The 25,605-nt window shown below is 39.4% G+C and overlaps 1 protein-coding gene across 1 annotated transcript in view; it reads right to left on the bottom strand.

Moving 5' to 3' along the window:
• Positions 1-3,941: 3,941 nt before the first annotated feature.
• DNAJC10 (DnaJ heat shock protein family (Hsp40) member C10) overlaps positions 3,942-25,605 on the bottom strand; it is an 89,219-nt gene continuing 67,555 nt past the window's right edge. Inside the window, exons 16-23 of the mRNA XM_077448130.1 lie at positions 25,210-25,311; positions 24,844-24,999; positions 20,059-20,192; positions 18,867-18,920; positions 11,468-11,615; positions 9,673-9,795; positions 8,978-9,085; positions 3,942-4,380 (exon numbers count right to left, since the gene is read on the bottom strand). Coding sequence (XP_077304256.1) covers positions 4,369-4,380; positions 8,978-9,085; positions 9,673-9,795; positions 11,468-11,615; positions 18,867-18,920; positions 20,059-20,192; positions 24,844-24,999; positions 25,210-25,311 — 837 coding nt within the window. The 3' untranslated portion in view covers positions 3,942-4,368. The remainder of the gene's footprint in view (positions 4,381-8,977; positions 9,086-9,672; positions 9,796-11,467; positions 11,616-18,866; positions 18,921-20,058; positions 20,193-24,843; positions 25,000-25,209; positions 25,312-25,605) is intronic.

The following is a 25,605-nucleotide window of genomic DNA, read 5'->3' as shown; positions in this document are numbered from 1 at the left end:
GCAGAGGATCCCCAAATCCAGGTGTGAAAAACTTGTTGCATCTTTCCCAAAAAGACTCATGGCTGTATTAGATCAAATGGGTGCTTCTACTAAATACTGAGCAAAAGGTCTGAATACTTAGGACAATGTGATATTTCAGTTTTTTTTTTTATAAATCTACAAAAATTTCAACAATTGTGTTGTTCTATCTGTCAATATGGGGTGCTGTGTGTACATTGAGGGAAAATAAAAAGAATGTTAAGGATTTTAGCAAATGGCTGCAATATAAAACAAAGTGAAAAATTTAAGGGGGTCTGAATATTTTCCGTCCCCACTGTATGGAAAAACTGCACGTCTCCAGCTGTCCAGAGTAAGGCTCATCTATAAAAATGAGAAGAGCCATGATACACATGAAAGGGTCTGGCTGGGAAGTTTTCCTTACACAAGCTGTGCAGTACAAAGCAAGACCACATAGCAAAGATCATAGGAGCAAGTATGGAGATAATCATTTTACCAGGTAGGTTGCACTCGTAGGGGGTGGGGTTACTCATAGTAAAACCTCAATAGTGAAGTTATCCTTTATTCATGCTTGGAAATGTAATTAATTAGTATGCCTACATTAAAACAGTCATATTGAAATAATACAACAAACTGAACATAAAACATTTGTGACAGATCTATTCAAATTAATCTACCAACTGATAGATAACGATCCCCAGCTAGATTCTGAATGGTGTATTTTTATAATGGGGTCTCGATAACAAAATACTGGATCCCATTTATCAATGTGCCTGAGGAATGAATGGCCTCAGTCTGTAGAGCCCAGAGGAATCAAATTCTATCCTTTATTTTTACAGTGAACAAAAGGGAAAAAAGAAATGCTGACCAGTTGCCATGGGCAGCACACAATAAGACAAAATTTCCCCCAGACACATTGATGAATGATGCCCACTGCCCCGATGGCAACACCCCCTGTTCAAGCTTAGGCAACTAACATTGGACTGCCACCTAGAGCAAGTGATTTTAGAAGATTGAAAGATGCATCTGTTTCATTCCATCCACATTTCAAACCCACGTAAGAATCATTTAACAGGCAAATAGAGCTGTAGTACAGTGGTGGATTATTAAAGTGGTGAAGTTGGCACCAAAGCGCAGATTCTCTATTTTTCTGGTTTTCAGAAGATTGAATTGGGGATACGGGCATATGGCGTTTTAATACACTGCAGAACCCAGAGTGACTTATTGTAGCAAGAAAACTTGTCACAAGAAAAAAAAAAAAAAGAAAAAAAACATGGATGCATCACTGTTGCCCTTCTGAAATATACATCTTGCCTGGCTATCATACAGACCCCTCTTGCGTCAATACGTTAAGTCACTGACCTTGAACAATCTAGATCAGGAGTTATCAGGACTTTCGTCAGACCTGATCTGCATGCTTGTTTCAGGTGCTAAAGGAGGAAAAGCATGTAGCATCTTTGTAAGGTCTTCCTGAACCCCAGCTGTCCTGTGTTAAAACCTCTGGCATAGTACTGGTTTGACAGTGTCTATACCAGGGGTGCTCAACCTGTGGCTCTCCAGCTGTTGCAGAACTACAAGTCCCATGAGGCATTGCAAGGCTGACAGTTACACAAGCATGACTCCCGAAAGCAGAAGCATGATGGGACTTGTAGTTCTGCAACAGCTGGAGAGCCACAGGTTGAGCACCCCTGGTCTATACCATGAAACTAACGCTAAAACTGAAGAGAGGAACTGCAGTGGTATTTATACTTGTATAGTTCATCTGGTTGGAAAAAAAAAAAAAAAAAAGACACAAGTCCATCCAGTTCAACCAACAGGGGAAAAAAACAAAAAAAACCCACAAATAGTCCTATACCCATAGCTGATCCAAAGAAAAGCAAAAAAGCAACTCAAAAAATGAAAAAGATCCAGTTTGCTCAGGTGAGGTAAAAAAAAAAAAAAAAAAAAAAAAAAACGGATCCCCCACGATTTAAATTGGATATTTCCTGGATCAACTTTACCTATAAGTATTAGCATTCAGCAATATTATGTTTATCTAGGAAAGAGTTCAGGCCTTTTCTTAAAACAATCTACTGAGAACCAGCCCTTGAGGAAGTATATGCCACATTTTCAACATAGTTGCAATCCACCATAGTAAATGAGCATAAATCCATAAAATAAATGGTCGGTGTAGAATGAATCTATCAACAATCATATTCCAGTCCAGTGTGACCATTCCCTACACCATTATAGTACTTCAATATGGAGAAGTCCTTTCATCTTCACCGCTAGTGTTTAAATAGTAGATGTAAACTCACCAGAGGCTTTTGTCCCCTTGTTATAGGAAGGTCAACTTGCGCTTATGATACCCAAAGATGAGATTCCTCTGCTGCTACCGGACCACTTGTTTCCTCCATTAAAATAAGATATGGGTAGGGGAAGGGACTCCACAGGAGACATAATCAAAAGGTTCCATAGTGTAGTAATGTTGTTAATTGGTGTTAAAATGATAAAATAAGGTATATGCACTCACATGAAATAGTGCCTGTAACCGGCACTGATGTGTACAGCTTGTGCGGATATCTATTACTCCTCCGGGGACTGGTGTGCAGACCACGCCTCTCTCACCACCAGCCCAGATATCCTGTCACATGGAATCCGGAAGAGATGAATCCCCACTCCAATGTACGTTTCACTGTGATTGGCATCTTCAGGAATCACAGTGAAAAGTACGTGAGAGCAGGGACTCGTCACCAATAAAATTACTACACTATGGAACCTTTTGATTAGGTCTCCTGCCCAACACTGAACTGTGTATTCCAGATGGTCTTACTAATGCTTTGTACAGGGGCAAAATGGTCTCTCTCTCTCTGCAGTCCATGCCTCGCAATACAGGAAAGGATTTTGTTTGCTTTGGAAAACACAGCTTGGCATTGCATGCAATCACTAAGCTCCTATGATCTGCCAGAATACCCAGATCCTTCTCCACCATTGATTCCCCCAGTTGCAAAACCCTTAGTGTGTAAGATGTATGCAGACATCCTATAAGGACTATTCCACTGCATAGCTTGGTGCCATCTGCAAAGACTGAGACTCTGCCATTTATAAAATATATTAAAAAGTAAAGGTCCCAATACTGACCTTACAACTACAATCGAATACGTGTGTAGGCAGTGAAAGAGACAATATTGAATGTATTAATAAATCGGGGACATCTCTTTCTGATTGTTGGATCAGAGCTCTTAGCCTGCCCAAAAACACCAACAAAAACACACCAGAGCATTCCAATGAGACAAACCTGCCTCCTAACAGGCTCAAAGGTAATACAACAGTCAACTCCCTGTGCCCAGACAGGCCCCAGCCACCAGGGGAAAAAAATAAAAAATTGAAAGAGGCCACAGTATACAGGGTAGACCCCCATAACCCCTTTACCTGGGCTTTGCTGTCCCACTTGATGCTGCCAGAGTCCATTGTGGTGCTGCTTGTTAGCAGCTTAGAACGCCAGTTCTGGAGTCCATCAGCGCCGCTGCACTGGACCATAGGCACCAGGACCGCTCCCCCCCCCGCGCAATTTCCGGGGGAAATGACTCTGCACCTGTTCCCCGGTGACTCCCCTTGCCAGATATCTAAATTCTGGCGGGCCACGTCTCTACTTTGGCACCAACCAGGCATACATGTTGGCAGGCCAGGAAAGGCACATGCACAAAAACCAATGCGCAAAAAAAATAAAAAAAAATAAAAAAATGTATTAACGTACATATTTAAACGTACACTACCCGTAAGCCCATGAGGAATTCTGATGGCAAAATGCGTACGGATGGTTCAAGTAATGTCATTATGCCATTTGGAATCCCATTGGCAGCTGCCGTGATTCAGTCTGTTACAAGAGCCTGTGTATTGTGGTTTTATGAAGTGCTGTTTTCTGCATTTGCAGTAACACAATGTACACGGTATAAAAACACTGATAACATATAAAAATAGGTTTTTATTGTAGTAAGTAATTTTGCTTTCTTCACTGTAGTGGATTGTAGCAAAATGCGTGCAGATGCACACAGTCAAAATGAATTGTTTCAGATAATGTTCAATTCTATTCCAGGCTGTTCTAGTATTAGCACTTTTCTATAATAAAGACAGCTTTTACGTTAATGGAATATTTTAAAATAACTGAACCAGTGTAAAATCTGGGATTTAGATAAAAATTCCAGTAGTAAACAAAACACACTTTAAAACACGGAGAAAAGGAAAAATAGTCTTCAAAGCCCATGGGTGAATACTTTTGATATGCAGTCCATTGTTTCTCATCCGCTGTGCGTTGTGTTTCTTTTCAGAGTCTTTAAGAGCAGCTGAACAATTTGTAAAAAAAAGTCATCACTGATGATTTGCTGGTACACATCACAATTCATCCTGTTGCAAAATAAACAGAAGTAAAATCTTGCTAAGTTTAGCATTCAAAAGCCATCTCTTTAACAAAAAAACATTATGTAAACTTATATAATATCCAAATATGTATTTAAAATGAATGTTGCTTGAAAAAAAATAAAAAAAATAAAAAAATAAAAAAAAGTGTCTACCAAAAGCCCTTTGGAATAGAAATCTCTTATTTTTTAATTCTCCTACTTAAGTGGCGACTTTGCTTTGTTGATAACTTACAGCCTCTAGCACTTCTGGGACAGCCTGCATATCCAATGGTACACTGTGGCTTTACCTGTCCTGTGTGTCCCTAAAAGACACAATTAGTGACACACAAGGTGGTGGAAACAATCACTGCACAATATGAGGAACCAGGCACCTGACATTCTGAAGTGTCGATGCAGAAGATTCATCCCAGAATCTGTTGCTTTTTAACCGCTTCAACCCAGAAGATTTTTCCCCCTTCCTGACCAGAGCACTTTTTGTGATTCGGCACTGCGTCGATTTAACTGACAATTGCGCGGTTGTGCGATGTTACACCCGACGTATATCGGCGTGCAGCAGTCAGCAAGTGGTTAATAGAGTGAAGTTCAGAACTGACATCTGCCAAAGAGGGAAGTATTAAGGGCCTGTTGATGCAGAGTGCTTTTATTATAATTGTTTTCCAGTGACAAAGTTACTTTTAAGAAATATATTCACATAGGATTTGTCATGGCACAGGAAAGTTGCTGTTTGTTTTCAACCACTTGACCTCTGGAAGATTTATGTCCTTCATGACCAGTACATTTGTTGCGATACGGCACTGCATTACTTTAACTGAAAATTGCGTGGTTGTGGGACTCTGTACTCAAATAAAATTTATGTCCTTTTTCCCCTCACAAATTGAGCTTTCTTTTGGTGGCATTTGATCACCTCTGCTTTTTTTAATGCTATAAAACAAAAAAAAGACTGACAATTTTGAAAAAAAAAAAAAAAAAAAAAATCGAATTTCTTCTTTAAATTTAGGCCAATATGTATTCTGCTACTTAGTTTTGGTAAAAAAACAAAACCAAAAAAAAAAAAAAAACTCCACACACCTCAATAAGCGTATATTGATCGATTGGTGCAAAAATTATTAGCATCCACAAAACTATGGGATATATTTATGGATTCTTTTATTTATTTTTTACCAGTAAGGGCAGCGATCAGTGACTTATAGTAGGACTGTTATTGCGGCGGGCAAAATCGGACACCGACACTTTTGGGGGACCAGTGAAACATAGTGATCAGTGCTAAAAAATATGCACGGTCACTGTACTAATGACACTGGCTGGGAAGGAGTTAACATCAGGGGCGATCACAGGGTTAATTGTGTGCCTAGCCAGTGCTTGTGTACTGTGGGAAGTGCTTTTTCTAGGGAAAGGCATTGATCCATGTTCCTGTTTTGTGGGAACACAGGATCAATGCCTTCTGTAATAAAAGAACAGCCATCTGCCTTGTTTACATAGGCAGATTGTCATTCTGGCTCTCTGCCTAATGATCGGTGGGTGCAGGTGGACATCAAGTCTGTGGTACAATCGGTATAATTAAAGTAAATTGTAAAGGCTCTTTTTTATTTATTTTTTTAAACAATCATGTTATACTTGCCTTCTCTATGCAGTTGGATTTGCACAGAGCAGCCCAGATCCTCCTCTTCTTGGGTTCCTCTTTGCTGCTCCTAGCCCCTCCCTACTTTGGGTGCCCTTCAGCCAGCAGCTTGCTACAGGGGGCACCCAAGCCGAGTCAGTGCTCCGTGTGTCCATTCAGACATGGAGCCCCGACCTGGCCTCTCCCCCTCTCCCGATTGGCTGAATGACTTTGATTGACAGAGCATCAGCACCATTGGCTCCTGTGGCTTTCTCAGCGAATCAGGAGGAGTGTCCTGGATAGCTGAGGGGAATCGCAGACATCGCTGGTGAGAGAAGGGGCTCAGGTAAGTAATTTGGGGGGGGTGAGGCTGCTGCTCACAGAAGGTTTTTTTTATCTTAATGCATAGAATGCTTTAGGATAAAAAAAAACCTTCTGCCTTTTCAACTCCTTTAACAGTGGTATAATCACAAGCAGGTCGCCCGCGGCGTGTATGCACGCCCCAGACCTGGAAGTGCAGGATTGCTCAGCTTGAGAAACCAGGGACGCTTTTGTCCCTCTGCGGGCACCTTGTTGGACTGGGAACTCCTACCTGCCGACCCGGGCAGACGAAAAATCCGCTTAGGAGTGGAAAAGGAGGGCCCTTGCCTATGGCATGGCTTTACCTTTCCTGGACTGTGGGAGCAATGTGCTCTTACCCCCAGTGACATTCTTAATAAGGTCATCCAGCGAAGCTCCAAACAGCCGCTCTCCCTGGAAGGGCAAAGCCGCCAGTGCTTTCTTAGATGCCTGGTCCGCAGACCAGCATTTTAGCCAAATCAGGCAACGTAGCACCACAGCTGATCTAGAGGCTCTAGAGAGCAAGGGGGCTGTATCTAAGGTCGCATCACAGACATACTTAAGACCCTGCACCAACTAGTCCGCCAGCTCCACGCAGACCGGGGAAATCTGTTGCTTCTCCACCACACGGTGCAACAATTTAGCCCATTCAGTAATGCTGACCCCACCACCGTAAACATGGACCGGCAACCGCCTCAGCCCTCCTGTCGGCAGGGTCCTTGAAAGCAGGGGTCCTTTCCACCAGAATCGTGGTTACCTTATTTTAACCTGGATACCGGGGGAAACTCTCCTCACAAGGGGTAACGGACCTCCATCCGTCTCGGGACCAAAAAGGCCCGCTGCAGGCTTCCCCACTCCTTGTAAATAAACGTATCAAAATAAGTTAGGCATGGAAACACCTTAGCCGTGCGGGCCGGCTTGTGGGACGTCTGTAGATGTCCCCGCCGTATCCTCCATCTTTAGGGTATCCCGCACTGCTGTGATAAGTGCTCCTACAGGTGCTTTTTGCTGCGCTGACCCAGACAAGGAGTCATTCTCACTGTCCGAATGGTCCTGGTCTGCAGCCTCTGAAACTTCAGAACAGGGGCCGCCTGCCACAGTGGGACCAGTGTCTGAATCTGAGCTTTCCCCAGAAGACGTGGGGGCGTTTTTTAACCCCCATTGCACCTGCACGCCTCTTTCACCCAGGCAACAAAGGACTCCAGGGCCACCGACAGAGCATCCATAGGCACTGCAGGTGCAGGGGAACCAGTTGCCATAACCAGGATGTCTGGGGAAGAAACACCAGCTTCTGACGCCATGCTGACCCACACCCGCCTGTCACCGCTTAGGGACCTAAGGCAAGTCGCACAAAACGCTCACCCTCGTAGCTGCCACAGACTGAGGGGCCCCCCCGCAGGACTTGCCACTCCGACCCAGGTACTGCACTGTGCTGCCGCCGTCCGCTCTCCCGTGTCAGCCACGAGGTGTTCTGTGTAAGTTTCACACTGTTCCAGAAAGAACCAGTCACCCAGTGCTAGAGGTAAAACAAGCTGCGGCCATTTTCTAGTAGCCTCCTCAGCAAAAAACGTCTGAGGGCGCTGGGAAAATATCCACTTAACTTCCAGAAAATGACCGAATGAGAAAAACTGACTGTGGCAAAAAAGAAAAATGGCCACAGGGAAAAGGATGAGCGGACTACCAATACCAAGCGCAGCCCCCTGCCAGGACTCGAAGCCTCCCCCCCGCCAGGTACGTGCACCACACCCCCTATGCCCAGTCACACAGCGGCCCATAGCATGGGGAGGAGGGAGAGAAGAAAGGGAGAAGAAGAGACTCCCTAGTCGACTGCAGGGACTGCTGGACACATTCCACAGACAGACCCATCACCCGAGCAGTACAGGGTGGCTGTCGGACACGGCACACTGACACGGACAGCAGTAGCCCGGTCACATGTGTGCCCTGGAACATGTAGCTCACCGGCTACACCTGGATCAGACGGGGCATGTAGTGGCCGACCCAGTACTGTGCAGTTTTACTGTTTTTACATGTTCTGCCTAGTCCTCTCCTGAAGGTAGCAATATAACCCTAAGGTCAAGATTGAAGATTCTGTGTCAGTCAATGAACAAAAAGAGAAAAACTCTTTCTCAGACTCTCTACTCATCCATGAGGACATCACTATTAAAGAATATGTTCACCTTTTTACATAAATAAATGCACATCTTCTTGAAATTTTACTAGGATCCCGCAAAGCATCACAACCATACCTTGTATGAGCAGGCAGTTACACACTGACAGAAAGTATCACTGCACTACCAAGAGCGCTCAACAGCACCCTGGTAGCTCCTTGAGAATTACAAGCCGACAGCCGCAAAAGGTAGTGAGTACAGTAACTTAACCTTTAAGAACCAATAAGAGTAATGGAAATTAAGAGGAGGCACAGGCCAAGTTCAACTTTCACAAGAGAAATCATGAATCCCATATAAACATCAGCTACCAATGTCTCTGAATCAGCTGATCACCTTGACAAGCAGATTTCACCCAGAATACTGATTTTTTTCATCATATACTCAAGTCCGAATTAATCAGGTTTGTGAAAGGATGCCTGTCTTGCTAACATCTTAATAATCTAAAAACAAAAAACATAAAAAAAAAGTCTGAAATATACCTTCTGATGTGCCTTTAGTTGAGTAGTAATAAATCCTATTCTTGCTGTTACAATCTTCACTATGTCTCTGGCATCTCTTGAGTTAACGAGCTCACCTTCAAAATTTCTCTGCAAGAGAAGGAACAGATTTAATTTTTTTTTTAAAATCAAGGTTTTAGTATAAAAAAACAAACAAACTACACAGAAGCACTGTGCAAAGAAGGTATGTAGCATTATAATTTTAAGGAAATACACACACACTGTACTAAACATGGTGCCAAAACAGAAATGATCAAAGTAATTAAACATGTTTCTTTACAACCACCACTGGAGCAGCGGGAGGGGGAAGAGAGAGATTATATAATTTATTATGCCATAATAGGCCAGGAGCCTTTTTTTTTTAGGTTACAATTACTTTAAAGAGTGTTATATGTACCAAAGTCAATGGTTCAGCCTAGTAAAATGCAGTAAAGATGTTTTGGAAATACATTAATAGACTACAAAAGGTTCTATAAAAAAAAAAAAAAAAAAAAAAGGAAAAATGTAGTGAAATACAAGAAGAAGAATATTTCTTCTATCATGTATTACGATTTAGTGAAACGGGAAAGAGGGCTTGATTCACAGAACTTGCAGCCTTCAGTGACCCAATTTATACTCTTTTGGCAAATAAACTCCTTTAAATAATAATGCGCTTTAGTGTAAAATGTAAACCTTACCCTTTTAGACCCATCATAGGGATAGAATTTCACAGTAGGATAGGCTCTGATGCCAGCCTTTTGACAGATATGTCCAAACTCTTCACAGTCCACTTTTCCAGTCTTTACCTTCCCTTTAAGGAGCTTTAAAACAGTAAAGAAACAATAGATTAGGGTACACATAGTGGGGGGGGGGGGGGGGGGCAGCAGGTACCTGGTTTTGATAGGCACCTGCTCCCGGTCAGATCATTGCAGCAAAGTTCACCCCCCTCCTCCCCATACTGCCTTCTGGGACATATCACAGGTCCTAGAAGACTGTGTTACTATTCACAAAGTGGAGTGCGACTCTTCACTAACGCTTTCCCATACCCATGATTCTGGAGCCTGCACCCGAAGCCAAATAAAAAATTAGCTCAGGTGAGGACATTGCTGGTTCCCTGGACAGGTAAGAGTCTTTATATTAAAAGCAATAAGAAAAAGGAAGGGGGGGGGGGGAGCGTCACCTAAGTGCTGTAGTAGAACAGGCTGGTTTATTAACAAGGGAGTGTTTTTAATCCCTTGTTAATAACCAGCCTGTTCTAATATTGCACTTGTGTGTGAAGAAAAGGGGGGAGAATGTCACCTAAGTGTAGTATTAGAACCGGCTGGTTTATTAACAAGGGATTAAAAATGCTCCCTTGTTAATAAACCAGCCTGTTCTAATACTGCACTTAGGTGACACTCTCCCTCCTTTTCTGCACACAGCTGGCCAAACTCGGAGGACAGCAGCCGCTGGTGTACAGTTCTACCCCTATGATGTATATGGACTTGTTTGGTTACTTGATTACCACAAGTGCCTTTTATATGCGTTTGAATGCTTGCTGGGCATTGACCCTCTGTGTGGCAAAAAGCATATATATAATATTACCAGTATTTATAGCTGCTGTCTTTTAATGTTTTGGGGGGGGGGAGATTAGAGCTCCAGCTTGAATTTTTGGCAGGATCATCAGGTATCTTTTGCTACTAATAGCAGGATAGCAGCATAGTAAAAAGGGGACAATGCTACAAAGAGTTTTGTTCTCATTTAAAAATAGAAGAAAAAAAAAAAAAGGGATGTCAGTCAGTCATACTTTTGGGCATTTCTTTATACAGAGTAATGGCTGTCTGTCCACCTACTAGGCCTCAACCAACTCACTGAGCCAACTAAGGCAGGAGGAATGTGCCTACACCCCAAAGTACCATCACATTTTATATTATTGTACTACATGGCAAAAGTAAAGAAATAGGATTTTGTACCTAGAAAGCTGCAAATATTACTTCTGTGCATTCATTTTTTTTTTTCATTATTCAAAGAATATTTGTTAATTTCCTCCCCCAATTTCCTAGTCTATGGTCAGCCTTGGTTTCTTGCCCATGACAAAAAGAAAGCTCGTTTAGCTCTTTTACTAGAAAGGAACTGCAGACCAGGGAGCTTAAAACTCTGTTTACATCTAGGCGTTGCTGTTTTACAGGTGTTTTTTCCTGCCATTTATTTCAGCGTTTTTGTACAGGCGGTTTCAAGGTTAAAAGGTCACCAATGTAACAGCAGTAAAACGCCTGTGATCTGCCAAAAAAGAAGCTCCTGTACTTTAAGCGACGGGTGTTTTGCTTCAGATGTGAACAGGGACCATTGAAGTGAATGGGATTTGTCTTGTTGGGCATTTTTAGAGCTGAGGCTTATAGCAGATATCAACATCTAGGTGTGAACAGAGCCTTAGAGAATACAACAAACAATTCAAGTAAACTGGTTTCACTATATACACAGTAGATGTAAGCTGCACTGTAAAGCTTAGCTTACCCTAGCTACAAATTCAAATTCTGGAGCAAAACTTCTACATGGGCCACACCACGGAGCATAGAAATCTATAAGCCAGTGATCTTTTCCACTCAACACCTTCTCATCAATGGTTTTAGGTGTCAGGGAAGCAGTCAATTGAGGCAGATATCTGTAGGGAAATATAAAAAGTTGAAAGGAAATTATTCATACCCAGTCAAGAGGTTGCTCAGCTTTTTGTGATTTCCGATCATTAACACAGAGAAGCTTTTCAGGCACACACAGAAAAATGTTACCGGGATTTGGACCTGTAAATAAATACTCTTGCGCTTTTACTAACCACCTACCTTATATTATAATATTCCTATTTGTGCTGAATCAGCTAGGATTTCCCAGTTACCAGATTTAACACAGACTCATTTTCTCTGTCAACATTTTAAAAAATACCTAATCAGATCTTGAATGCTCTAAAGGCTACAGAAGCAAGCTTCTGGAGCATCTTGGGAGCCCTAAAACTCGGGGTGCTCTTAACTTTTTTTTTATCAAAGGCTTCCTATTGGCACATCACTGTGATGGGCAACCTCTCGTCGCCAAAGTGGTGTGGGACGGGGCATGCAAATCTGAGACACACCGAAGGTGAAAGTCTATTTTTATATACTAGTACAACCTGGTATAGTGGCTCCTGTGAATTTTGCCTTCCAAGGTGTCTTATTATGATGAAACCCGCTTGCATAGTACACGACCTAACACGTATACTTAAAATGTGACAGGGTAAGTATAATTTACAGAACAAATAAGGTGTAAAAAAAAATAAAGTGAAAATTACTTCTGCGCTACTATATAAGTTAACGCATGCGTGGATAGTTGCCGCTCAACACAGATTTTGTTCCCACAAAGATAAATAGCAAAATTAAAATAGTGACGCATAACCACTCCCAGCTGAGCAGCAGGGTGTATTAATGAGTCAAGTAGGTGAAAAAAAATTTTTCCGGACTATTCTGCTGAGGTTCAAAAGCAAAGGGCTCAATTTAAAGATGTTAAAAGGCGACTTCGTGATATTCAAGTTCAATATTCCATGCTTTATCCTGCCAAATTAAGGATTATAGCTAGAGGAGAAACTTTTTTTTTTGATAATTCTAAGGCAGCGGCATCTTGGCTTGACAAAAATGAGCAACATATTTCATCGCTTGTTGACAGCACTGATGTTGTGCAAGGAAACTGAACTTTTTATGAATAAATTCAAAGGATAATGATTAAAAATATATGATGAAAAATTAAAAATGTGTTAAAAATGCGATAGAAGGTGAAGAAATGCGACTGGGATTTGGAAAAGAACTTTTCTCTGTACTATATGGGGGAGGGGACAGAGACAAAAATGTTTTGTTTTCTAACCTTTAATCTCTTTTTTTTTTTTTCTCTTCCTTGTCCCCAACCCTGTCCCTTCCTGCCCCTTCCTTTCCTTGTCCTTTCCTTGCGCCCACCTGAGGCATTTTTTTTTCTTTTTTTCTTCCTTCCCTTATCCCTCCCCTTTTATTTATATATATATATATATGTATGTGTGTGTGTGTGTGTGTGTGTGTGTATATGTGTATATATATGTATGTATATATATATATATATATATATATATATATATATATATTTTTTTTTTTTTAGACAGGAGCCCCTGCCTTTGCTTTTGTACTTGCAATAGTACAAGAACTCCTCCTCATTAGGGCTCAAGCCTGGATGGATTTTTTCCTTCTCCCCTGTATACACCTTCCTGCGGGAAACAATGTTTTTTTTTTTTTTTTTTTTTTCTGTTTTTCTTGTTTTGTTTTGTTTTATTTCTTTTTTGTTTTTTGTGTGTGTATGGGTGTATGTGTGTGTGTATGGGCGACAATTTACATGTTACTGCTTGATGCTGTTGTATTATTTTGTTTATGTCTATTACAGTACGATACGCTTAAGAGATCAACTGAATGTTGGGCTGGTCAGGTCTGTAACTCTTCAAATGGAGGAAGACCGTATAATGACTTACTGTTGTATGGTTTACCGTATTTTGGGGATCATGTGGACAATATGGGCACCATGTCATGTGTGTGTGTATATATAATTATTAATGGATAATAAGATCAGAATATGGTCATGGAATATTAGAGGGATTAAGAACCCTATTAAAAAGCGTGCTATGTTCAATAAACTGGTCCAGCATGACCCGTTGATTGTTTGCTTGCAGGAAACACATTTAACTAAAGATACTGTTAGCTTATTACAGAATAAAAAGTACACTACTCAATACCATTCAGTATATTCAGCTTACGCAAGAGGAACAAGTATATTAATTTCCTCAAAGGTCCAGTTTTCCTGCAAGCAAGCAAGGATAGATCCACAGGGTAGGTTTGTTTTGCTGGTATGTACACTGTTTTCTACGCAATGTATTTTGGGGTCTATTTATATCCCTCCTCCATATAACAGTGAAGTAATGCGACAGATAGGGATGATATTGGCTGATAATCCAGGGACCCCCATGTTTATTATGGGGGATTTCAATAATGTGTGTAATCCCAGCATGGACAGATATCCAGCAGGCCCTAATGTGAATACTACATTCTACAATTATATTCAGGAGCTTGGACTGTATGACATATGGCGGCTTAGGAATCCATCTTCTAAAGAATATTCTTGTTGCTCTGGTACTTTTCAGACCCTATCAAGGTTAGATATGTTCTTGGGAACAGACTCAGCTATTGTTTGGGTTTCTGATGTTTATTATTTAACGAGAGATTTATCAGATCATTCACCGTTAGTAGTAACAGTAGATAAAATAAAGCCTAAAATTAGGTCTAACTGGAGAGTTCCTGCTTTCTGGTTTAAAGTTCCCCATCAGGGGGATGAAATGAGGTTGGCCTTAGTTGAATTTTTTCAAATTAATAATAACTCAACATCACCTCAGGTAGTATGGGACACCATGAAGGCATTTTTGAGAGGATTATTGGTTAAGGCCATAAGCGTCTACAAAAAAGCATGTAGAGAACGGGAATCGCTGTTAGCAGCAGAGGCACAGCAGAAAGAAGTTCAGTATATTCAGAGTCCTACTACCTCTAATCGTAGGGTGTGGAAGGATGCACAATTATTATATAAACAAACTTCTATGAAAAAGGCTGCGCGGTCTGACTTTTTGTCTAGATGTCGCAGATTTGAAGAAGGGGAAAAATCAGGCAGAATGCTATCAGTAATAGCTAAATCCCAAGAAGATAGTAAAATTATTTCTGCTATTCGTACAGTGGAGGGAGATATTACTTATGACCAGAAGGAAATAATGCGATCCTTTGTTCATTTTTATAGTAATTTATATCAAAATAAAGTTAATTGTTCCGAGACAAGACTTAGAGAGTTTTTAGAACCTTTAAAACTCCCCTCTCTTTCTGAAAATGATAAACAAGAACTGGGTGCTCCTCTGACATTGGAGGAATTGATTAAGGCAGTGGAAGAAAGTCCAAATGATAAAGCCCCGGGTATTGATGGGTTACCCTCAGAAGTATATAAACAATATGGTGAGGTTTTGCTTCCAGAATTATTGAAGGTCCTTAACCAGGCTTTGGAATCATTCAGGCTTCCTGAATCTATGAGGGATGCTTGTATTATTGTATTAGCAAAGCCGGGAAAGGACCCTTTGGCTCCGGAATCCTACCGCCCGATATCATTGTTGAACTCGGACGCTAAGATTTTAGCCAGGGTCCTGGCTAAAAGACTAAGTAGACATATGCAGGGATTGATTCATCATGACCAATGTGGCTTTATCCCAACAAGGTCTACAGCTATTAATATAAGGAGGCTTTATTTGAATATGCAAATACCAACTGATAATATTGGGACAAGAGCGATTTTGTCACTCGACGCTGCGAAAGCTTTCGACAGTGTCGAGTGGACATATCTGTGGGAGGTGTTGGGTTTGTTTGGCCTGGGGGATAAGTTTATAAGGTGGATCAGGATGCTGTATGCCACTCCGAGGGCATGTATGCAAATAAATGGCATGGTTTCAGAATTTTTCCCCTTATACAGAGGAACAAGACAGGGGTGTCCCCTGTCTCCTTTACTATTCGCACTGGCTCTTGAACCACTGGCCGAGGCCGTTCGACAGGCAGAATCTATTTGCGGATTTATTAGAGGAATGAGGATTGAAAAAATCTCCTTGTATGCTGATGATGCATTACTGTTTCTTGGGGATACAGAAGGTTCTTTAAGCTCCTTAATGTCACTAATAAAACAATTTGGATCGTTTTCTGGTTACATTATTAATTGGGATAAATCCGTACTACTTCCCTTAGATAATCCTAGTCTGTCCAGGTTAAAAGAGGCCCCTCAAGTTAAAATAGTGTCATCATTTAAATACTTGGGAATAATTATAAACTCTAGAATAGAAAACTATTTAATGGATAACTTGTCACCTATTCTTAACAAATTTCAACTTAAGAGCATGGCGTGGACCAAATTGCCATTATCGGTGGTAGGCCGTGCAAATCTCATAAAAATGATCTGGACCCCTCAATTGTTATATATACTCCATAATTCACCGATATGGATAACTTTAAAATGGTTCAAAAAAACAGAATCAATATTTCGTAGGCTATTGTGGAAAGGAAAAACCCCGAGAATTAAGTTATCAATTCTCCAGAGGGCAAGGGATTGGGGTGGATTAGCGGTACCACAGCCAAGACTCTACTTCATAGCCTCCCAGCTTCAGCATTTTGCAGGCTGGGGGGAAAGTAATTGGGAAGACCCCATACAGGTTTTACTGTTAAATAACAGTTTTCGATATAATCTTGTGGCTCAGTTGGAATCCGGAGCCCTGGGTAACACCGGTAGGGGTCTAACAACGACACTTATGAATAGAGTCTGGAAGGAAATGAGGAGTATATTGAAATTTGAAGGAGTCTCAAAATACTCCCCGCTTTGGGGGAATAAGCAATACAAAGAACTATATAAATTGGAGGGATTCGAAAGCTGGCACTCTAAGGGGCTTCAATATATAGAACAGATGTTTACACATAACGTTCTGCGCTCCTTTCAGGACCTGCAAGAATCCTTTCAACTGCCTTCTAGTCACTTCTATAAATATTTACAATTACGGCATGCGATTCAAACTCAGTTTAGAAGGGAAAAGATAGTGATAAAACCTACCCCACTTATAACATCATTAGCAAGGGGGGAGGAAAAAAAGGGCTTGATCTCGTCTTTATATGGTCAATTGATGAGACTATATCAGGATAAAGTTGTCAGCCCGGGTAGAACAGGCTGGGAGAGAGACATAGGGGACATCTCAGATGAAAACTGGCAAATTATTTTGAGAAGGGTGCCCCTAGTATCATTATCACCGGCTCATTGCCTGACGCAACTATTTATAATATATAGGGTATATAGAACACCAGTTAAATTATTTAAGTGGGGCAGACGCAATTCTCCAGAGTGTCCTAGATGTCAAAAGTCTCCAGCGGATTTAATACACATGATGTGGAATTGTCCAAAAGTGGCTAGATATTGGCGAGAGGTGGTTAATACAATCAATGCTACATGTAATACGCATATCGACAGGACCCCTATGACATGTCTACTGGGATATTTGGACGAGGAAGGTTTCTTTCCCAGGGAGGTGATGATATTAGTTACCAGACTATTGTTTATTGCACGTAAGTTAATTGCTCTAAGGTGGATATCTTCGAATGCACCTTTACTTGAGGACTGGCGTCTTCAGGTAAATGAAAACATCTTGAAAGAACAACAAATTGGTTGCAATAGGGGAGAATCCAATAACTGGATTAAAATATGGAAACGATGGATATCGGATCCACGGGTAGCTCCACCCTCATTGGTAATGGGGGGAGTCTGTATTGAGTGGTTAGTATAGTTTTTCTTTTTCTGTTTGAGTGGGACAGTAAAAGCAGTATTCAAAGGAAGATGTGGGTATAAACATTCTCCTCCTTTGTCAGCTTGTGATATATAACTCACTATGGAAACTACGCTATGGATTTTTCGCCCGGAGAGTGCGTGTGTTTTTTATATTTTTTTATTTATTTATTTTTTTATTTTTTTGTTTTGTTTTTTGTGTTTATGTCTGTGTGTATGTTTGTAAATACTTGTGTCTAAAGGATGGTTAGGTAGTATATATGATAGTGGCAAGTAAGAATAAGAGAAAAATATAAAAAGTTGTTTTGCACGGATCAATTGAAATAAATAGGAAAACGAGAATATGATGTATTAGCGGTATAAGGAAACAAAACTGTAAAATATATACTGATATTGTAACTTGGTCTGTTATAACTTGTAATATGTCAAATAAAGAAATAAACAATAAAAAAGTAGGTGAAGATAAGATTATTATTATTAAAAAAAAAAAAAATTATATATATATATATATATATATATATATATATATATATATATATATATATATATATATATATATATATATGTTTGTGTATTTTATCATTATACATATAGTAACTGTTGCTAGTAGATTCAAGACATTAAATGCAAAACAAATCTCTTCTCAGTGCATGTGTCTAAATCTTCATAAGTGACAAATCCAAAATAAGTGATCAAGCACACATCATTCCCATCGGCCATTTTGCCATAGCCCGTCTTAGTGGCCATTTTGTGGTAGTCTGTCTGCAGATAATACAGCCTGCAATCAGGAATCCTACCTACACTTGTTAAACTAAGTCATGGCAAATTACTAACCTGTGAATCCCTTGGAAAGTAATAGGGAATATTCAGTCAGTCATGCTGGAGAGTTTTACTTTTGGATTTAATGTCTTGAATCCACTAGCAACAGTGGGTGTGTGTGTGTGTGTGTGTGTGTGTGTGTGTGTGTGTGTGTGTGTGTAATATATATATAAAATTAAATACACACACCCACATTTTCTTTGTTTTTACTTTTGGATTATTTTCACCTAATTGACTCATTAATACACGCTGCTGCTCAGCTGGGTATGGTTGTGCTTCACTATTTTAACTTTATAAAAGGTACTTTCTATGACACAAATTAAATGTATCATCATTTTGCATGCGTTTATTTTTTTTCTGTTAGCCTAGAGTTCTGGTCTAGGACAGTCTAGGTCCCATAATAGTCATTCATTTCTAGTGTGTGAAGATGTTCTCAACAGTGGAGCCCAGAGACCTATTCAGTATATAAATTATCAAGTAAAGCGTAGATATTTATTATGCTCTTGGAAGCAATGAAGCTTAGATTTTGAATAACAATAATAATAAAACCATGAATATGAATGAATAAAAAAACAGAGGAAGACAAAATAAAAGAAGCAATTATCGACCTACAAATGAAATGACTGCATATGGGATTAATAAATAAACCCGAGCTGGTAATAAGACCAACTTAGAATACTGAAATCTAGAATTGTTTGAGTATGAAAGAGTAACTTACGAAAGTGCCCAGGTCTTCAGGGAGTATGCATCTCTCTGCCAGCCACTGTACGCACTAGGACAAACAAGCAACCACATTTATTAAGATGATGGACTTAGGTAACCATCCATGCTTTTTACTACTGTTATTACACATTAGAATGCAGAGCAAAAAACCTGCTGGTGTCCACATGTGACTTTATATTTTAACCATTAGGATGTAGTAAAATCTTTATGTACACCCCTGGTAGAGCTGCACAATTAATCGTTAAAGAATGGAGATCGCAATTCAATTCTCCTCACAATCTTAAAATGGCTTTTAGCAGATTCTATGCAACAAGTGCAGAGAGTTCTCTGCTCACTTCTGACAAAACATTTTTTTTGCAATTTATGTGGAACCCCCAAACATTATATATATTTTATGTCACACTGTATTTGCGCAGCGGTCTTTCAAACTATTTTTTGGGGTAAAAACACACTTTAATGAATTTACGGTAAGAAAAAAAACCTAAACCGTAAAAGCTAGCCCAATTTTTTTGTATAATCTGAAAGATGATGTTACACTGGGAGAATTGGAGCCAGAATCGTGCAGCTCTAACCCCTGGTATGCCACATTCAAAGGTTCTCTCTCTGTACCTGAAAATGAACTGGTGGGGACATGTTAACATAATTATGAAATGTGGTGTAAAAAAAAAAAAAAAAAAAAAAAAAACACACATGAGAAACAGTAGCTATATAGCTGCCTAGGGTCATGCAGAGAAGCAATGTCTTGACACCCATGTATGAAGCAACACTTCGTGTCTCGGAGGTGATAGAGGACCCCATTATTGAAACCAAGAGAAGATAGGCTCAAAGTTCTTTGGAAGGAACAATGGGGTGGATTTACTAAAGGCAAACAGTCTGTACTGCAAGTATACGGCAAGTGCAGTTGCACTAGAAAGCTCTGAAATGAGGGGGGAAGATCTGCTGATTTCTATCATCCAATCATGTGCAAGCAAAAATGCGTTGTTTTTTTTTTCCCTTGCATGTTCTACTCAGATATAGAGCAACTGCACAGACAATTTGCCATTAGTAAATCAGCCCCCAATGTCTGTTGCATTTAATGTTCAGCTGTCTTTTCTAAAGTACATACAAAAAGTTATATATATATAAAAAAAAAAAAATTGGCTGTTATGGAAAATACTAAAACATGCAATATAGAAGGATGTACTCACAGATAATAATTAGGATTGTCCCGATTTGCTGGATAAAGCCTGATCTCAGGGTAGGAGTTAACATATTCCTTGCTGCAGAGAGAGCTGTATTTCTGACAGTCAACACTTCCAACATTTATCAAACCACTTACTTGCTGAAATTAGAGAAAATTTAATGAAAAAGTGTAAGATTGACAAAACAATAAAACAAATTAGACACACCCCCACATTTATAAAAATGTACCATTTTGTATAGCTGGTGTAAGGACAGATCCCTAGAAGTAGAACTAGAAATTGCTGTACATACCTAAATTTTCTCCTCCGCCTGCATTATATATGGAAGCAATGGAAGTAAAACACAGTGCTGATTTACACATACAATGAATAAATTAGCAGGTAGATTTAGGAAAAGCTATGTTACTACATCACAAACCACTCCCTGGATTATCTAGTTTTTAACTTAAAGCTGAACTTCGGGAAAACATTAAAAGGCAAATATAAAAACCCCATTATGTACTGTTAACAACACAATTATTTTTTGGTATGAGCACCTTAAAAGTGTTTTCATATAAGTTTCCCATCATCATGTGTATAACAAGTTGTCTGAGACTGAACAAGGGATAGCCAGCAGGATGGGTCGGTCAGTAAGGCTGTACTGCACAGTAGTGTCAGTCCCACATGCTTACAGGAGGGGAGGGGCATACATGACATCACGTCTCTCAATCTTTGCTGTCCAATCAGCAAGCTGGCATATGGAGGGTACTGCTTTATATCTTTACTGTAAGAGAAAGTGTTGCACCCTGCTCACCATACAGCATGGCAGGTTTATAAGGTTAACTAAAATAGCTAAACAGAACCAAAATCTTTTGGAAAATGAGAGTGAACATATTTCACTTCTGTATTCAGCTGCCCGAGTTCAGCTTTAATACACTGCTATAGTTTTTACCCACATCACGTTTTTCTTAACACACACACACACACACACACACACTGATCGTGCATACAGAAATGATAAAAGCAGCAATGCTAATAGGAATGGACTATACCAACAACCGGGAATGCTGATATCGGCAACAATCCATGGTAATTTTATGGGAAACCAGAGAAATATGTGAGCTGTCACTATTGATCTCCTTCTGAAGAGGCCAGTTGTCTAGCTGTCATGCTAATCCAACCAACAATCTGGAACAAGTATTCAGATCAGGAGTTCTGATATCACTTGCTGCATTCTAAATTCCAGTCAGTAATTTAGAAAGTATTGCAGTGAGGCATTGATCAGCATAGAATTGAGAAAACAAGCTTTTTCAGAATGAAATCAGCAATGACAACCTTCAAACGGTTTTCATGATTTCAGGTTTCCTATAAGACAATATATTGTGAAGAAACATTGACACCTCACTAAGCAATTGTGTATACTGACCCATTCGGCTCCATCCTTGGATACTAATGTGCTCTCAGCTTAAAGCATAAGTAAAATAAAATAAAAATACATATGCAGTACATCTTTGCAACACATACACATTTGCCCACGTTTTAACACTTTAAAGAGCCTATGAGTGCAGAAAAATACATCAAAGTACAATAGAAGCCTTTCTTTTTTTGATGCAAATACACAAAAAAACAAAACAAAAAAAAACATTTTTTTTTTTTAAATATCATGACTGCTACTCTGGTATTACACTCTCAACATGTTTTGCCAACAATGGCTTCATCAGGAGAAGAAGATGTGTTGCTGACAAAGATATGCACCTTCAAAATAAATAAATAAATATATATATATATATATATATATATATATATATATATATATATATCACACACAGTATCTCACATTTTTGTAAATATTTTATTATACCTTTTCATGTGCCAGCACTGAAGAAATTATACGTTTCTACAATGTAAAGTAGTGAGTGAACAGCTTGTATAACAGTGTAAATTTGATGTTCCCTCAAAATAACTCCACACACAGCCAATAATGTCTAAACTTCTGGAAACAAAAGTGAGTACACCCCTGAGTGAAAATATCCAAATTGGGCCCAATTAGCCATTTTCCATCCCCGGTGTCATGTGACTAGTTAGTCTTGCAAGGTCTCAGATGTGAAATTTGGTGTTATCGCTCTCACTCTCTCATACCAGTCACTGGAAGTTCAACATGGCACCTCATGGCAAAGAACTCTGAGGATCTGGAAAAAAAAAAAAAAAAAAAAAAATATATATATATATATATATATATATATATATATATATATATATATATTGCTCTAAATAAAGATGGCTTAGGCTATAAGAAGATTGCCAAGACCCTGAAACTGAGCTGTTACACGGTGGCCAAGACCATACAGCTGTTTAACAGGACAGGTTCTACTCAGAAAAGGTCTCACCATGGTCGACCAAGGAAGTTGAGAGCACGTGCTCAGCGTAATATCCAGAGGTTGTCTTTGGGAAATAGACGTCTGAGTGCTGCCAGCATTGCTGCAGAGGTTGAAAGGGCGGGGGGGTCAGCCTGTCAGTGCTCAGACCATACTCCACACACTGCATCAAATTGGTCTGCATGGCTGTTGTCCCAGAAGGAAGCCTCTTCTACAGATGATGCACAAAAAAGACCACAAACAGTTTGATGAAGACAAGCAGACCAAATACATGGATCACTGGAGCCATGTCCTGTGGTCTGATGAGACCCAAGATAAACTTATTTGGTTCAGATGGTGTCAAGCATGTGAAGTGGCAACCAGGTGAGGCGTACAAAGACAAGTGTGTCTTGCCTACATTCAAGCATGGGGGTGGGAGTGTCATGGTCTGGGGCTGCATGAGTGCTGCCGGCACTGGGGAGCTACAATTCATTGAGAGAACCATGAATGCCCACATGTACTGTGACATACTGAAGCAGAGCATGAACTCCTTCCTTCAGAGGCTGGGCCACAGGGTAGTATTCCAACACCCCAAACACACCTCCAAGAGGACCACTGCCTTGCTAAAGAAGCTGAGGGTAAAAGGAAATGGACTGGCCAAGAATGTCTCCAGACCTAAACCCTAATGAGCATCTGTGGGACATCCTCAAACAGAGATGGAGGAGTGCAAGGTCTCTAATAGCCACCAGCTACGTGATGTCATCATTGAGTGGAAGAGGACTCCAGTGGCAACCTGTTCAGCTCTGGTTAACTTCATACCCAAGAGTGTTTAGGCAGTGCGAGAAAACGATGACACTTTAGGCTAAATTTGGACATTTTTACTTAGCGGTGTACTCACTTTTGTTGCCAGTGATTTAGACATTAATGGCTGTGTCTTGAGTTATTTTTGAGGGGACAGCAAATGTACACTGTTATACACTCACTACTTTACATTGTAGCAAAGTGTAATTTCTTCAGTGTGAAGAAAGACATAATAAAATAATTACAAAATGTGAGGGGTGTACTCACTTTTTGTGAGATACTATAAATTTTATATATATATATATATATATATATATATATATATATATATATATATATATATATATATATATATATTCTCAGAATTAAAATACACTGCTTGAACCGCAGGGCTTCATACATGCTTACCCTTAATTATCTGTCTAACCTCTTTATGTTGTTTAGCATATTTGGTTATTAGACACACCAACTTCGTACCTTATTTCACTCACTCATGTCATTTCATTTGATTATATGCTTTTAAGGATAGTACAACTGTAACTCCTATTTAGCAGCCACATTTGCAAACGTTTTTGCCTCCTTTTTCAAAGGCCTCTTCCCTACTGCAGTTCCAGCGTATGCGAAGGTACTGACTGTAAGAAATACTGGAAATAATGATTTGGGATGCGAGCTGGATGCATGAAGTAGTGTTCTCCCAGCTAAGGATTTTCTGTAGAACGTCGAGCCTAAATTACCATCATTGTTTACAAAAATCTCCACATCTAATAAACTAATTTGCTGGTTACAAATCATTGTGATTTTAGGATTAAACACATTATCACTTAGAATGTCTGTAAAGATGGACAATTCCTTCTGATTACCACCCCAAATAATTATATATCATACAGCATATAAATATGGCTATACAATTTTATTTATTTTTTGAACAAAAAAGTAATCTTAATACAAATATTTTTACTTTAAGTTATTTTTTCTCAACAACCCAATATTTGGCTGGATGACAGCAGTTTGGCGCCCTCTTGTGTTCTTTTGTCAATACAGACCTTTGTAAGCATATTTCATGGTATACCGGGGTCTCTAAATTTTGATCACGTTATGAAATTTTATACGTTTTTGATACCTTGTTTTTGTAGTTTGGCCTTTTTTGTCTTTTACAGTCACTTAACTTATCCTGAGGAAGCCATTGCTGGCAAAACTTTTAGAAAGTAATATCTTTGTAGCTGCCATTGAAGAAATACATTATATCTTATGCTGCAAACATCCATAAGGCAAAGTTTTTATGTGAGTCAATGTGATATATATATATATATATATATATATATATATATATATATATATATATATATATATATATATATATATATATATATATATATATATATATAAAAAAAAGTTATGCGCTTTTTTAAAAATCTATTTGTTTTGTGCATTTGCACCTGGAAAATACCACTAACTTCTCCCATTGTACTTTTATATATTGGGGATGTGGAGCCATTTTCATCCTTGGCCCATGTAATTTGGTTCCTTAAGAGAAAAATACATGTTGATGTGTCAGAAATGCCACTTCTTGCACAGTCCATTTTGGGGAAACTGAAGTCCTGTCTTTACCAGGACTTGATAAACAATCGTTAACAGCTAAATGATAGGACTTCCTTACCCTTGCCATACGTTTCCATTCCGGCATCAGTGCTTGACAAGGTCCACACCAAGGAGCGTAATAATCCACCACCCAGATTTCATCTCGACTTCGTTCTTTTACCAGTTCTTTAAAATTTGCTGGTGTGAGTGTAACTACTGAAGGATGACGGAGATCCTGTTATCACAACATTAGATCAGATGGTTAAACCAAGAGGACATCAGTGTTATTTTTACATAATGTGTATGACTAGATTAGTAGCAATAATGAGAAAAAAATATCTACAACATTAATGTTTCACAGCACAAAGAGAGAGGGGCACATCACATATTAAATGGTAGTCACTGAAAGTGCATGTTATATAATTTAATATTCAGTGTGGAGTACCTCAATGAATTCCAAGATCTCCTCAGCACTATGATGTCCTCCATACTCATGAATATTTGATTGGTTGAAAATGACAGTGGTTGGATAGGCTCTAATGTTATGCTGTTCGAGAAAGAGAAGCATATATAATAATTTTCTCAGACGTTCATTCAAAAATGACATGTCATGTAACATTGAAGAATAATCATGAACACAGAGTAAAGGTTGAATTACACACTGAGAGCTATGTTTATAACTGGGTCTTTCAACCCAAAATATTCTTCCTAGTTTAAACAGAACAGAATTAGAACCTTTGCAGGATTTTTTATTATTGTCTGTGACACCATTTACTTACTTTTTATACCTGGGACACCAGTATAAGAAATAAGCGGTACCAGGGCCACCAAGACCGAAAGG

This window comes from Lithobates pipiens, unplaced genomic scaffold (assembly GCF_037356315.1).
Source record: "Lithobates pipiens isolate NorthernLeopardFrog02 unplaced genomic scaffold, aLitPip1_a1.2 Scaffold_22, whole genome shotgun sequence".
NCBI classification, from domain to species: Eukaryota; Metazoa; Chordata; class Amphibia; order Anura; family Ranidae; genus Lithobates; species Lithobates pipiens.
The sequence above is the reverse complement of the archived record's forward strand: the minus strand, read 5'-3'. Positions and strand labels throughout refer to the sequence as shown.